This window comes from Cicer arietinum, chromosome 8 (genome assembly GCF_000331145.2).
Source record: "Cicer arietinum cultivar CDC Frontier isolate Library 1 chromosome 8, Cicar.CDCFrontier_v2.0, whole genome shotgun sequence".
Classification (NCBI taxonomy): domain Eukaryota; kingdom Viridiplantae; phylum Streptophyta; class Magnoliopsida; order Fabales; family Fabaceae; genus Cicer; species Cicer arietinum.
In genome coordinates, this window is record NC_021167.2 from 19640684 (window position 1) to 19654763 (window position 14080).

General features: G+C 27.6%; 3 protein-coding genes across 3 annotated transcripts in view; all 3 read right to left on the bottom strand.

The window, feature by feature from the left end:
* Positions 1-3443, bottom strand: part of LOC101501478 (exocyst complex component EXO84A) — an 8147-nt gene extending 4704 nt beyond the window's left edge. Inside the window, 4 exon segments of the mRNA XM_027330943.2 lie at positions 7-121; positions 904-1963; positions 2328-2425; positions 3168-3443. Coding sequence (XP_027186744.2) covers positions 7-121; positions 904-1963; positions 2328-2425; positions 3168-3341 — 1447 coding nt within the window. The 5' untranslated portion in view covers positions 3342-3443.
* Positions 3444-5231: 1788 nt separating this feature from the next.
* Positions 5232-7468, bottom strand: LOC101511968 (transcription factor MYB17-like). Its single transcript, XM_027330944.1, has 3 exons — positions 7318-7468; positions 6286-6406; positions 5232-5853 (listed from the first exon to the last, which is right to left on the bottom strand). Exons 1-3 carry the CDS (start codon positions 7466-7468, stop codon positions 5232-5234), a joined length of 894 nt encoding a protein of 297 aa, XP_027186745.1.
* A 2800-nt stretch (positions 7469-10268) lies between these two features.
* Positions 10269-14074, bottom strand: LOC101501794 (transcription factor LAF1-like). The gene is made up of 3 exons (XM_004515642.4): positions 13814-14074; positions 12789-12918; positions 10269-11341 (listed from the first exon to the last, which is right to left on the bottom strand). The coding sequence occupies exons 1-3, from the start codon at positions 13953-13955 to the stop codon at positions 10777-10779; spliced, it is 837 nt and encodes a 278-aa protein (XP_004515699.1). The 5' UTR covers positions 13956-14074; the 3' UTR covers positions 10269-10776.
* Between the last annotated feature and the right edge of the window lie 6 nt (positions 14075-14080).

Consider the following 14080-nt stretch of genomic DNA (forward strand, 5'->3'; position numbering starts at 1 on the left):
CTGAACCTGGCAATGCATTTATTAACAGATTGACATAGAAGCTAAACACTTTATAAAGTCCTTCTAGTGCAAGGCCATCCAATTGTAGGACTTCAAGCGGCCCTACGTCTTCAAAAAGCTCCTGTTTATTCAAAAAATGTGCTAGTAATCCGAGGGTGTCATAGCTTCAAATCATATTTATACGATAGATAGACAGCATATTGATACTCATGAGGCTTCGCATTAAGAAACATATTGAATTGATTGGAAAATATGATGAAAATGAATACATGATGCTATATATATCTAGAGTTTATAAAGGATTAACTTGCTAACTACTAAACTGATTATTGTGATAAAGGAAAATGTATTAAATAAAGATGGAGAGGGGAGTGATTAAAGATTGTATTCTTTGTTTATGATATACAGCGTCATTTGATTTATGTTGCAGGTCTCATCTAATGAAAGAAAAAGGTTTGGTGGTTTTTATATTTGATGGCAAATTTCTAATAAGAACCATGTTCATTATTTACCAGTACTTTAAAAATGTTTAAAACTCTAACTACCATAGATGATATCGTCTCTTAGAAATATACATTAATGGTCATCTTCATTTTCATGACTGATAATAGTGACTTAAATGATACTAGTTCGATAAAAATAGGAAAAACAAAGATGTATCTTATATTGAATCGACATTACGGGTCACTATTTTATCCATCAAGATGAGCATAGTAATGAGCTTTTATTTCTGAAGAATATCATCGACTGTCGTTAAAACTTCTTATGATTTTTAAGTCGTAGAACTCACCTAATATTATTGGCTACATGGCAATGATTTTTTCTTCAAATGCAAACAATTATGAAACCATACTAAAAAGGTGATGAAAACAATGAAAATTGATATAGTTAAGAAGTAATGACCTGAACCATAGAATTGAATTTGTGAGCACTGATTGAAAGCTTAGTCTGAAATGAAGTCAAATTAATATGAGAAGAAACAGGAGGTAGTCCTGCATTATTACTATTCCTACTGGTTGGTGCATAAACAAGCAACCAATCATCTGCAGCAGCTAAAGCAGCACTACTTTGTTCCATTCTCTTCAAATTTGTATTAAGTGCTTGTTCAACAAATGGTCTAAAATGTTTAAGCAAAACAGGTGAAAGTGCCATTCCACTAGCCTCTAAAAGATGACAGTGACTCAAACAAACATGAACACATTCAGATGCAATTCTAAGACCTCCTGCTGCAGCTATCGACACGAGAATTCGTTTCTTAAGGAGAAGCGCGAAATGTTCAGCTTGCCTTACAGCCCAAGTAACTAGCTCAGAAGTGTATGCAGGTTCTTCTCCTGCAAAAACTGTCAAAGAATCCGAGGCCGCTTGCGAAATAGTCGAAAACACAAGATGTGAAATTGATGCAGTGTATGCTCCAACGCCTCTGTAAGTTGTGGATTCAAGACTTTGCATGTTACGCTGCAACTTTTCTTTGTGAGATTTAAGTAGTAATGTATGAGCGCGTGGACCATCCCCAAGAATTTTCAACGCTAACGCTGTTGATCGAATCTCCGCACTACGAGTTGATGGTTGGCAGATTGTTTCAGCTAGTTGATCCGCTAATTTTTGTCTGTGTTCAATGATGGCATTTTTCAGTGCTTGAAATAAACTTGGACTTAAAGTTTTCCCTTGTTTGATTTCTTTTATCATTTTTTCTCCTTCTTCTAAAGTTGTCATTGATTCATTCACTCTTTTCTCAGCTAATAGAACTTCAAGAGTTTCTAGATATCCTATTAGCCATTTTTCTGTCTTTGATATATCTGTTTTCTCATTTATCATAGCATCCAGGTCGGAATCTTCGTTACCAGTCACCAAGGAACCAAGTTGACACCCTTCTGCTAAACCATGAACCAATGCAGCTTGGTTGGATAAAAGGTTTCTCATTGAAAGTAGCTCCCCTTCAAGATCTGAAATCTCTTTCGATGTACTACACGTAAATATTGCAGACAATTAGTTTTCAAGATAGCGATATAAATCATAATCAACGTTTTAAATAAAGGTTCGCAACGTCAGGATTTTTTATGTCTCTGTGACTAAAACATTACTTCAATTGCAGCACTTTCGATGCATTTAACTGCAATTCTCTATAGTATCAAAGATTGTGACATAACCACATATGCTACTTAAATTTTAAACCATCTGATCAACTTAGATATGTAAATAGCGCTTACAAACTCTCCAAACACAACTTTAAGTAAATGGTCTAGAGTTCGAACTTTGAAAACTATCATAACCAGTGACTTACTAACATTTGCTTATAAAAAAAATTTAAATTTGGTATCTGTACTCACCGTATGAAGGCAGAGTAATTAGCAAGAACACTTTTGCGCATTTCTTCGGCAGAAGCTTTCTTCAGATCAACAAGATAAGCACACAAGTGTCTTATCTCCTGTAAACAATGCAAATATTGATTAAACAAGGCAACAAATTTTCTTTAATCAAATGGAAACAAAAAGGATAGAATTTTTTCCATAACACTTATTTTGAAATTGTAATCATATATACATTTTCAATAAATAGAATACTAGTTTAATTCTTAGGAATAGGGATAACTGAACTAGTATTTATTGTACCTTTCACAAAGATGAATATTTATAACTTTTACATCACAAATTTCTAACCAAAGTTAAAATCTAAGAACACTAGTACAAGATGATTCAGGTCTTTTCTAACTTAACTTACGTTTTCGAGTTTAAATTCAACTTTATAAATTGTAGTTCGGTTAAAGCTCTTGAAAAATAATGCTACACGACTCGATGAATCAATATCAATAGTTAAAACTCTTTTGTTGTCTATATGGTCCTACGCAACTTGAGTTGTTAATAGTTTTACCGGCCATGTGGTCCTACCCGATTTATTGCAAAAAAATATGTTCATTGAGGCTTCAACATAAACAAATAGACCCTTTTAAAGCACAAATCATTCTAGAGAGTCCAAATTCGAACCCTGGTTGGAATAATACTGGTCCGACTTCACTTACCTCCCAATTAAACTCCAGATTATCAGGGTCTATTCCCTGATAACCAGAGGGTTATGGAAAGAAAGAAAAACCTTTTATCAATTTGTGACATGGAACTTAACTCATATCCAAAATCAAAATTTATATAAGTAAGAGACATGAAGAAAGAGACCTTTTCATTCATGCTGCGAGATTTGGAGGCAACATAGGCATTAGGATCAAAGGAAGAACTTTTGAAAACCTTGAGCTTATCACTAAGTGTGAGATTGGCTTCAAGTTCAGCAGAATCTCCAATGCTTGATGACAGAGATCCTCTTGGAGTTGTGAATTGATCAATTATTGACATTTTTATTAATTCTCTCTTCTTATATAATGTAATGTGTTACAATATATTAATAACTAATATTCATGCATGCATGCAATAAAACATTACAATAAGAACTTTAATTAATCCCTATAACAACAATGAGGAAACAAGAACATTACAAAGATGAAGTTGAATCCATTAATTAGTGAAGGAAATTTAGTGTGTTATAAATCAATATGAGTCAGATATATGAAACTAAAAGATTGAGATACAAATGATCTAATATTTAGGATCTAGTGATTGCAAAAAGAAAAATAACATAATTTAGAATGAGTCAAGACAATTTTTGTTTTGTACTAGAGGTAACAACCGTGCACGGTTTATTTATGATTTATTATAAAAAAAAATTATAGGGCAAAAGTTTATAAACAATTATTATAAATTAAATATATAAAAATACAATAAGAAATGTGATTTAATTATATTTAAATATAATAAAATGATCAAATCTGATATATTTTCTTAAAAAATATCACTACTAGAAAAACTGTTTTTAGAGACTGAAGTTTCGATCTCTAAATCATGAAATTCGGTCTCTAAATTAATTGATGACCGATTTAGTGATTAATTTAAATCACTAGTTAAAACATCAATTTCTAAAACATCAAAAATCATGTTACATTTAATTTATATCATGTTACATTTAATTTATATCATGTTACATTTAATTTAATTTAAACTAAAAGAAATTGATTTTAAAGACCGATGTAGTAATTTTTTTAGAGACTTTTACCAATTGTATCAATTTATTTAAAATAGTCACTAAATCGATCTCTTCTTTACTTTATTCCAAAAAATATTATAAATTGTAAAAATAATTTTTTTTTAGCCTTTACCATCATACTTAATTAATACTAATAACTATATATTAACCCTTTTGTTGAGGCTAATTATTTAAATATAATATGATAAAAGGTAGTTCATAAAGAAATTACGTTGAGCAAATTAATTTAATCTTTTAATGTAGAAATGTTTAAATATATTTTCATTATAGAGATGGTTGGAATTCAAGTGTAAGTGGTTAGTCTTACATCAACTAAAAATAAAGAAAATATTAAATATATAAAAGAACTTACCCATAAATTTAGTACCGTAAGATTTTGGGTGGAAATGTGGTAAAAAGTTATAGATAAATATATTTAATAAGGCTTGCAATGTGGTCTAAAAATTTCTAAAAGCCTTGATGTTACAAATTACAAATTTAATTTGGTTCTTTATATGTATAGGATAAAATATATGATACTTTTAATGCTTCTATGTAGCATATGAAACACATATATTAACAAGGACACGAGATATGATATACAGATACGTCGACATTGATAATAATTTGATAGAATAAATTAATTGAATGTAATTAATGTATCGGTGTCGAACATTGAGACACGCATTTCATTAGAATTGTTCCTACAAAATATGTAACACTTATTTTCAATTGGTCCCAGCACTTCATTGTACATTTCAAACAGAGTGTGATATAACAACAGATTTTGAAGAATAAACTGATGAGAATGCATGTATGTATACATATGCTAAATTGAAGAAAAAGTTGTATAAGGATCAAACTAAAATTCAATATCATATATAGTGATCAAATATATATTTATAAACCAAGAAAGTATAAAGAATTCAAGGCTAGTGTACATATAAGTAACAAATGTTGAAGGACATGTGAAAACCAATTACACTAACTACATTCACAAAATTGGTCGAAAATATCCAAAGGCGCAAATTACGACACTCATGTGATTTGAGTTATTGGATAAATATTAGATAACTCAATTTTTAAAGTGTATTATGATTTGAATTTTATCCAATGATTCTGATTGCATGATTGTAGTGATTGCATCATAATACAAGACAAATTTGTTAGTCAAATTTACCATAAAGTGTATCGAGAAAACTTTCATTTTGTCCTGAAGATCCTATTTGATCATCATTCATATCTAGAAATATATTTAATGCAGAATCAGATGAATCAAGTAATTCATAATAGCTTGATTTTGACTCTATTGTGCCATCTTCAAGCTTTGGTTTATATCCAATACCTTGTTCTTCTTGTGACTTGTTCACCAAGGTACCACTTTCGATGTTTTTAACCTGCAATGTGACATCTGAACATGATTCCAATTTCGACGACAATGATGCTTCTGAGACATTATTACTTCGACACACTACACTATTTCCTTTGATCATTCTAAACAAATTTCCGACTTCAGAATTCCAAAGTTGAAGAGAGTAATGAGAACGTGTTTTACTTTCACTTGTTGGTAATGAAGTAAGCAATGATGATTCCATTGATAACCTTGTCTCGGCCTCAACTCTCACACTTTTCCATTGCGCCGTATGGTATTTTGAAGGAGATTCGGGTTTGACAACACTATGCATCATGCTTCCCGACTGAGGGAGACGCTTCTTCAGTTGTGTGTTCCAGTAGTTCTTTATTTCGTTGTTTGTTCTTCTTGGTAGTTGGGATGCTATAACGGCCCACCTATGAACATTTGAGGTTAGTGGTTAGATATAAATTAAATGTAACATGATTTTTGGAGAAAAAACGTGATTGGTAATTGCACAAGGGAGTTTCCACATATCTATCTTCTAATAAAATCGATATTATAAATACTTTTTACATTTTGCATATTATAAATTTTCCTTCTAGAAGTGGGAGCTTACAGTCATTTTGCTTATTAGGAAACATCTCTCTCATCTCTATTTACTCATGAGTCGTTGCGACTACACTAAGCATACGTTGAAATCATGGTCGCTGTATCAATGTATTTAGGGTCTCTTGCGACCAAACTCTAATACTAATTGCGACTCTCCATAGCAAATGTCCACAATTTTCTAAAATATTAAGGATTGCGACATAACTACAACTACAATAGCATAAGCAAGAAAATAAACATAAGGAGCAATGTGTTACCTATTGCCAAACATAACATGAAACTGAATAATTGTATTTTCTTCCTCATTAGTAAATGGTCCTCGCTTTATGTCCGGCCGAAGATAATTTATCCATTGAAGTCGACAACTTTTTCCACATCAAAGAAGATATGTAAAGTTCTGAACATTAAAATATTACTAATGGAATAGATATGCAAAATTGTAATATGAATAGAGACTATTTTAGAGAACACTTTGTTCTTTATTTTGTGTCAATTTTTTCAAACCTGATTTTGTAAACCATATTTGCCGAAGGAAAAAAGTAATGGTAGTATGTTATGCACAGATGAAACTATGACAACAAAACATGGTTCTTGCAAAATGACTTACACTATAAGGCCACATCAAGTATACATGTTTGTGTTTTTAAGCAATATAAAAGTTTAGAGTGTAATTGCGATCACATTTTAAGAATATGAACACCATTTCTTTATGAGTAGGAATCGAATTTGATACTCCAAAATTTACAACATTCACACAGTGTACATCAACCACTTACACTAAATTTAGTGGTAAAAAAAAAACACATACTAAGTGTTACCAATAAAAAAGAAAAAAAAAATAACAAAAACAAATTTACAACATAAACATAAATTGCATCAAAGAGAACACAACCAAAATCAACATAAAGTTTTCTTCATTTAGAGAATCAAATTGAAATTGGAGTTTCTTCGATAACTAGAGTCTTCAAATGATAAAAATAAAATAAAGAACAAACCTTGAACCCTTTAAAGGGCTCATAAATTCATAAATTAAATACAAAACGGTTTTTTTCTTTTTTTTTTTTCTTTTGAGAAATAGAAATTATAACAGTAATTTTTTAGAATTCACTACATGTAAAATTCCAACTCCAAATTCAATAAGTATAATAAGTAAATCATAGAAAGAAAAAAATGAAATTCAAAGACACCCTATAATCCCTAGTTATCCCTAGCTTCAACACTTCCAAAGATAAGAAAAACAAAACATAAAAACATAATGCAAAATGTATAGAAAATTAAAACAAAAAATATATACAGGAAACATGAACCTGCTAGTTTAGGGAGTGTTCTCCAACTTCCATGTCGATGGTTGTTAATATATTCAACAAATGTTTCATTTTCTTCTGGTGTCCAACCTCCTCTCTTCACTCCATGTTGATCACAACATTTTGTTTTTCCCATTTTAATTTTCACACCCCCTCTTAATAATAATAATAATAATAATAATAATAATAATAATAAATTTTACATCATTAAAATCATTTTATATCAAAAAAAGTTACCATACTTATCAAGATATTACTTTATTTTTGTCAACATAAAATTTATTGACAAAAATACATCATTTTACGTTCAAATCATTTTTAACTAAAAGAAATTTTACAAAATATATTCATTCAAAATCAATTTTAGTCACCGTATAACCAAACACAAGTTAGAATAAATTATGCATGCAGAATCAATTATACTCGAGAATAACCAAATATGTCAAAGTCAATTTTATATCTCTAAAATCAATTTTGCATGCTCCAAAAGTAGAACCATAAACTTAGCATATGTTTGGTAATGTGGTTTGGGCATGCAAACACACATTTATCTTAGGCTCTGTTTTGATATTTTAAAATGAGTAGAATGAATTGAAAATGAATGGAGTGGAGTAAAGAGGAGTGGAGCAAAATATTCATTCAATTGTTTGGTTATTTGATGACATAATGAAACATAAAAAGTAGGACTTTATCTCATACGCCACAAATTGGAAGGGAATAAAATGAAGGGAGAGGATGGAATAGATTTCATTATGTTCCACTTCATTCCACTTATTTTTAAAATTTATTATTGTAGTGTTCATTTGATTTAGATTGGCAGATCAACTTCGATTAATTATTGATTCAACCAATAAACTAAATTTTCAACGTTGCAGACCTAGAAACATTGGTATTCCGATCAATTTGCTTTAGTCAAATTATTTTTTAGACATTGTGCTTATGCTATTCATTTGAATATTTTGAGTATGTTTACATATTCCTCCTTTTCATTTTTAGTGAGGTTGAACTTGTATTTATATCTAATACACTTTATCGATATGAACTAATGAATCGTTTTCCTTTTGTTAAAAAAATACTCAAACAATGAAACCTCATTAATTACCGCTCAATTTTATTGATCCAAACAAAGTCTTAATGCTACTAGTTGGATGTAGCTTGTTTTTTTATGTGGAGTTTTACCGCTAAAGTCAAAATTTCAAAACATACAGTCATATGTTCAATTCTTAGTAAATATCAATGGAATATAAATGTGTCTAAAGAGATCAACCTTTTTAAATTTCACTTTTAGAGTATCAAAATCAATTCTAAGACTGTAAAATTTATTTTAATATATGTGTATATTTTTGAAGAAAATTAATTTTGTCATTAGAAATAATTTATACTTAAAATTATAACTTTTTTGTAAACATAATTTTAACGGTAAAATTCATTATTCAATTTATTTTAGGTAAATATATATAAATTTAAATCATTTTAGACTAAACTAATTTTTAAGTAAAATTTATTTATTTAAATTAAAAATCTTTAAACTAAACACACATTTAGTTTATGCAATTTAGCTATATTAACTAAAATATATCCCACATTACCTTGAATGGTTAAAAAGTGGCTTTTTACGTCAAAAATAAAAATTAGCTTAAAATGTGTCTTAAAGTATTTACTCTCTTTAATCTTATGTATAAGAGAATTTTAAAAAAAATGGTTTTATATATAAAAGAAAATTACAAATTTTAAAGCATATTTATTATTTAAATTAATTTATATTTTTAAAATGTTTATCTTTTTAATATTATTAATGAATATTTAATGTCTCACAATTTTCAAATAATATATATATATAATTAAAATAATTAATAAATACATTTATTTTCTTTTATAAATAGTATCAAACCGTTATAATATAGTAAATGTTTAGAAAGAAGCAACACCATAAATGGATGAAAGGGACAGAATATTGAGAGAATCAAATGCATTTGAATTGATTGAAAGACTTTTTAACTTACATGCATTGATTTGAGCTATGAAACACATTTAACTTTTGTGTGAAAATGCTTTGAATTGAATCAAATGTCATATATGTTAATATGTGTACTGCACTCTTTCACCTGCGCTTACTACTTTTCATCTGAAAATTCATATAAACCAATGGACAAAACCATTCACTTATAAGAAGAAAAAAAAACACATGATTGATTGATTAAACATAAATGATGAGGTTTGAGAATAAATGGACAAAATCATGAATTTATAAATAATTAAATAAAATACTTATTTTTAAAATATTTTCAAAGTATCATCTTACAAGTTTTTTAAGATTGATTTTGAATTATATTTTTTTGGAAATATTTGTGTATTACACAGATTTAAATCATTCTCGTGTGTAAATTATTATTCTCTTTTATTTAATTTTTTTTTAAAAGAAAACTCTGTCTAAAAAAGTTATATAATTAAAGTAATATTTTGAAATATTAGAGCGTCGAAAATGTCATCACAAATAATCTTATGTATAATCTAAGAGGAGAATCTATAATACACAAATGAAAAGAATTTAATCATAAACTAAAATTTGATAGTCAATTGTGTTCATTGATTTTCTTTCCGCCAAGTATGGTTGATACGTGTGGTAATTCGTGGAGGTTGTTGTTTTGGTTTATATATTGAGAGAAATAGATAAAGACTTTTTATTTTGAAGAGTTGTAATTTATTTATGAGTAATTGTCTTGTTGATCTCAAAGTTGTCTTATCTTCGTCAACATATATTTTTTGTCCTTTTTCAAAACTATGTTAGGTACCATTTCTTACATTAAAGCTTTTTATAAATTATTTTCCAAACCACGGGATATTATTGAACTTCTTAATTTGATGTAGATTTACGTCATCATGGAAAAACAACTCTAAAATAATAGCAATAAAATTAGATACACTTGCAAGGTATTCTACTGAATTTATTTGAGTTGGATAGGAATATTATTAAACAATTTGAGGAATAATTTTGCACTACACTTTTTTGTTTATAGTATGTATGACTACAAATTAAGTGGGTTTTACGGTAGTCCACTTTGATAGAGAGTTCACAATGGTCAATATTTATTCTCAAAAGTATAAACTTCTAATCTTCCTCAGTCTTATGGATGGACGATATAATCTGGTCAATTAGAATTCAATTAAAAAAAAACAAGAAAGAAAATATATGAGTTTAATTTTAAGACACACATATCTGTTTTATGTTGTTTTTGTCGATTTGAAAATGATGAAGTCGTCATCTCAAATATAAAGACAAAATTAATTATGAGTTTATATTTTCAAAAAGACAATATGCTGTTATTAAAATTTCAAACAATTTTTATATATTGATCAACCGTGAATCATCTATTAAAATGATACAGAGTAAAATTTGTCTTGCAAATTACTCCACCTTTTTTGAGCACCTTGTAAACTTCTTCCTCATACATAAATTGCATCATTATTCATAGAGTGGACCAAGTCATTTTCATCCACTTGATTTGACATTTGAAGTTGTGAATAGTATACCTCATTGGCTGGATTTTGAATTAAACTATCATGATAATTATCACAAAATTGCCCTTCTTGAATTTGCATAACATCGTCTTGAAAAGATGAGTTTTGATCATATCCATTTCCCAATACTAAAGTATCATTTGAATTTATAGAGCTGCCACCATTTACATGATCTAGTGAAAGCCACTCAGCAAATAATAATTTTGGTAGAGAGTTCAGACAAACATCATTGGTAGTATTGTAATTATGTGAAATAGAGTGATTAGAGTGTGTTTTAGGTGTTGATTTATCAATATTTTCTAACACCGCATAATTAGGATCTTGACTTGAATTTTTTAGAGTAGAGACTAAAGAGTCAATTGATTCTGAGCTTGATGTAGCATACTTAATTTGATTAGTTTCTACGACTTTCTTTTTCAAATATGAATGCCAATAATTCTTTATTTCGTTGTCAGTCCTTCCTGGTAATTGTTGTGCTATCTGAGACCACCTGACCAATACAAAAATTGTATAATTTAGATGAATTTGGAATCATTTAAAGGTGTCATAATATTTATTGAAAAATCGAAAAAGTATGTCGTGTAGAATGTATCTAGACACAAGTAGATAAAATAAATTATTATTCTTTTTTTATTTGTAAAAGAAACAATAAAGAAAATCTTACATAATTGTAAGGTCTCGAGTTCGAGTTCAATATATGATATGCAATCTAACAATATTATCATTCGTTAATTAAGCTAAATTGTATGGATAAATAAGTGAGTATTCTTTAAGAATTTATATAAATGAAAGTTATTATTCTTCTATAAAGGTTTATAAAAATGAAAGTGATTATTCTATTAAGGTTTGTTTTGAAGAGTTGAAAGAAATAAAATAAAGATGCCATACATGTAGCATGATAAAAATAAAATTGTCTCCTCAAAAATAGCACATTTTCAACTCTCCTTAAATAATTAACAGTAAAATAATAGTGGTTGACTTTTCTATTCAAAATGTGGGAACTAACCTATGAGTTTATATGTTATAAAGTTTCTATACACACACACACAAAAAAAAACATTTTCTTAGGTGTTGGTTTATATGTGTGCATATATTTACCATCAAACTTTCATTTAAAACAAAGATGAATCATATTAAATTTACAAACTTTAGGGTGTAAGTTCACTTTAGATGAGTCTTAAAACAGTTTTTTCATAACAAAATGATTATGAAGAAATCATAGAAAAATATATTGAAGTGTAAAAAAAGTAATCGATTGTTAATTAAGAATTGTATGTGATGGAATAATCTAAAACAAATAATACCGAACTACATTTAATTTAAAGAAATTAAAGAATATAGTAGACTATATATCTTTTCTATCTAAGCCAAGTCATGGTTTGACTCCTATCAATTTTTTGTTTTTATTGATTTTTAAATAGGATCCAATTGCTTCTCTAAAATGAAATTAAATAGAAAATAGCTGGCATCCAATTATATTATTTAATGTAAGTCCCTGATAACAATTAAATTAGACAAAATTATAACAAGTCTTTGGCTTAAGTTTATTTAAATTATAATCATTGCAATTATTATTATTATTATTATTATTATTATTATTATTATTATTATTATTATTATTATTATTATCTTGAAAAATTAACCTTACAAATTTAATTATTTAACTTTTAAAAAACTTTTAGACTAATTCAGTAATAAGACTCAAATAATTAAATAACTTCAATAAAAAATGAGTAATTCGAGAAAATTTAAATTAAATTCTGACTAAAATAATTATTTTTTAAACTTTAATACTTGTTTAACCAAACATTAAATTAATATGATTAATTCCACTGAAAACAAGATGGTTTAAAATTATATAAAAATAAAGAAGCTTCTAGATGAAATTGAAAGTAGTAAGAAATTCAAATAGTAAAAGTGAAATTGTCCATGCTTACTTGTTTCCTAACATGTGGTGAAGGGTGATGATTGTATCTTCTTCATGTTTGCTAAGCACACCTCTCTTTAATCCTGGTCTTAGATAGTTTATCCACCTTAATCTGCAACTCTTTCCATTCCTTTGCAACCCTAAAATTTATATTCAATTTTACTTAACTATTCCCTCAACATCAAATATGCTAAATACAAATCTACCACTAGTGCTACCATATGGATTACAAATAATAATGTTATTCACAATCAAATTTTGTTTTTTTTCAATTACCAACATAATGGAATGTTTGACTTAAATTGAATATAATTGAATAGTCCTATTTATTCGTGAGAACGAATATAAGATCGGTTTAATGATTGAAATAAATAAATTAACAACAGAGAGATAAGAAAGTTATAGATTCAATTCTCATTTTCAAAATAATTCAAATATTACTAATATATATAGCATTGGTTGTTCTAAAAAAATTAATTATTCACGTGAATAATGTCTAAATTACTGTTTTCTCTATTCCTTTTTAATTTTCAATTTTAAAAAAAAAAAATTATTCTTATATGATATTTTCAAATTTCAAAGTAAAAAGGTATATAACTAATTAATCAATGTACGATATGTGCATATTTAAAATTTACTTTTTTTTATAAGCTAAAATGAGCTTATTAATCAAAGTCATTTTTTATTTTTTACAAAACAACCATAAAAAAAAAAAAAAAAAAAAAAAAAAAAAAAAAAAAAAACATGTATATAGGAACATAAGGTAGTATAATTTATTTACGGCATATCTCAAATTTATTGATATCAAAGTCAGTGAATCATGCTTACATTTATGTTTGATGACTTGATTTAAGGCCAAATAAATTCAAGGCACATTTTATCCAAAAAATAAAAAATAAAATGAAGAAAAACTTATCTTCAAAAAAAAAACTAAGTCTCAATTGAATGATGATAATGATATAATGAATATGCCACTCATATGATTAATAAAAGATTAAAATTATAAACTGAATAAAAATAAAATAAAAAACCAACCTGCCTTAATGGGAACAGAGCTCCAGCAGTTATGACCATATTTAAGGATATAATTTCTGAGCTTATTATCTTCTTCAGGTGACCATAATCCTTTTCTATATTTTGGTTTTGGTTTTGGTTTTTCTTCTATCTCAAATCCCATTTTGCTTCTTTTTTTCCTAATGGAATTTGAGTTTAAATAAATTTTAATGGTAAGCTTCAATATCCAAAAATAGATATCAAATACAGAGAGATCAGATTTATACAGAGAAGGGAAGGTACAATATT

What these genes read in the sequence shown, in the direction of transcription:
- LOC101511968 (XM_027330944.1), bottom strand. Translation starts at nt 7,468, where the DNA reads ATGGGAAAAACAAAATGTTGTGATCAACATGGAGTGAAGAGAGGAGGT. An exon ending in AGGTTCATGTTTCCTGTATA is followed by an intron (nt 6,407 to 7,317) that starts TATTTTTTGTTT and finishes CATATCTTCTTT; the next exon opens with GATGTGGAAAAAGTTGTCGA. An exon ending in CATGTTATGTTTGGCAATAG is followed by an intron (nt 5,854 to 6,285) that starts GTAACACATTGC and finishes AAATGTTCATAG; the next exon opens with GTGGGCCGTTATAGCATCCC.
- LOC101501794 (XM_004515642.4), bottom strand. Translation starts at nt 13,955, where the DNA reads ATGGGATTTGAGATAGAAGAAAAACCAAAACCAAAACCAAAATATAGA. An exon ending in CTCTGTTCCCATTAAGGCAG is followed by an intron (nt 12,919 to 13,813) that starts GTTGGTTTTTTA and finishes TATAAATTTTAG; the next exon opens with GGTTGCAAAGGAATGGAAAG. An exon ending in CACCACATGTTAGGAAACAA is followed by an intron (nt 11,342 to 12,788) that starts GTAAGCATGGAC and finishes TGTATTGGTCAG; the next exon opens with GTGGTCTCAGATAGCACAAC.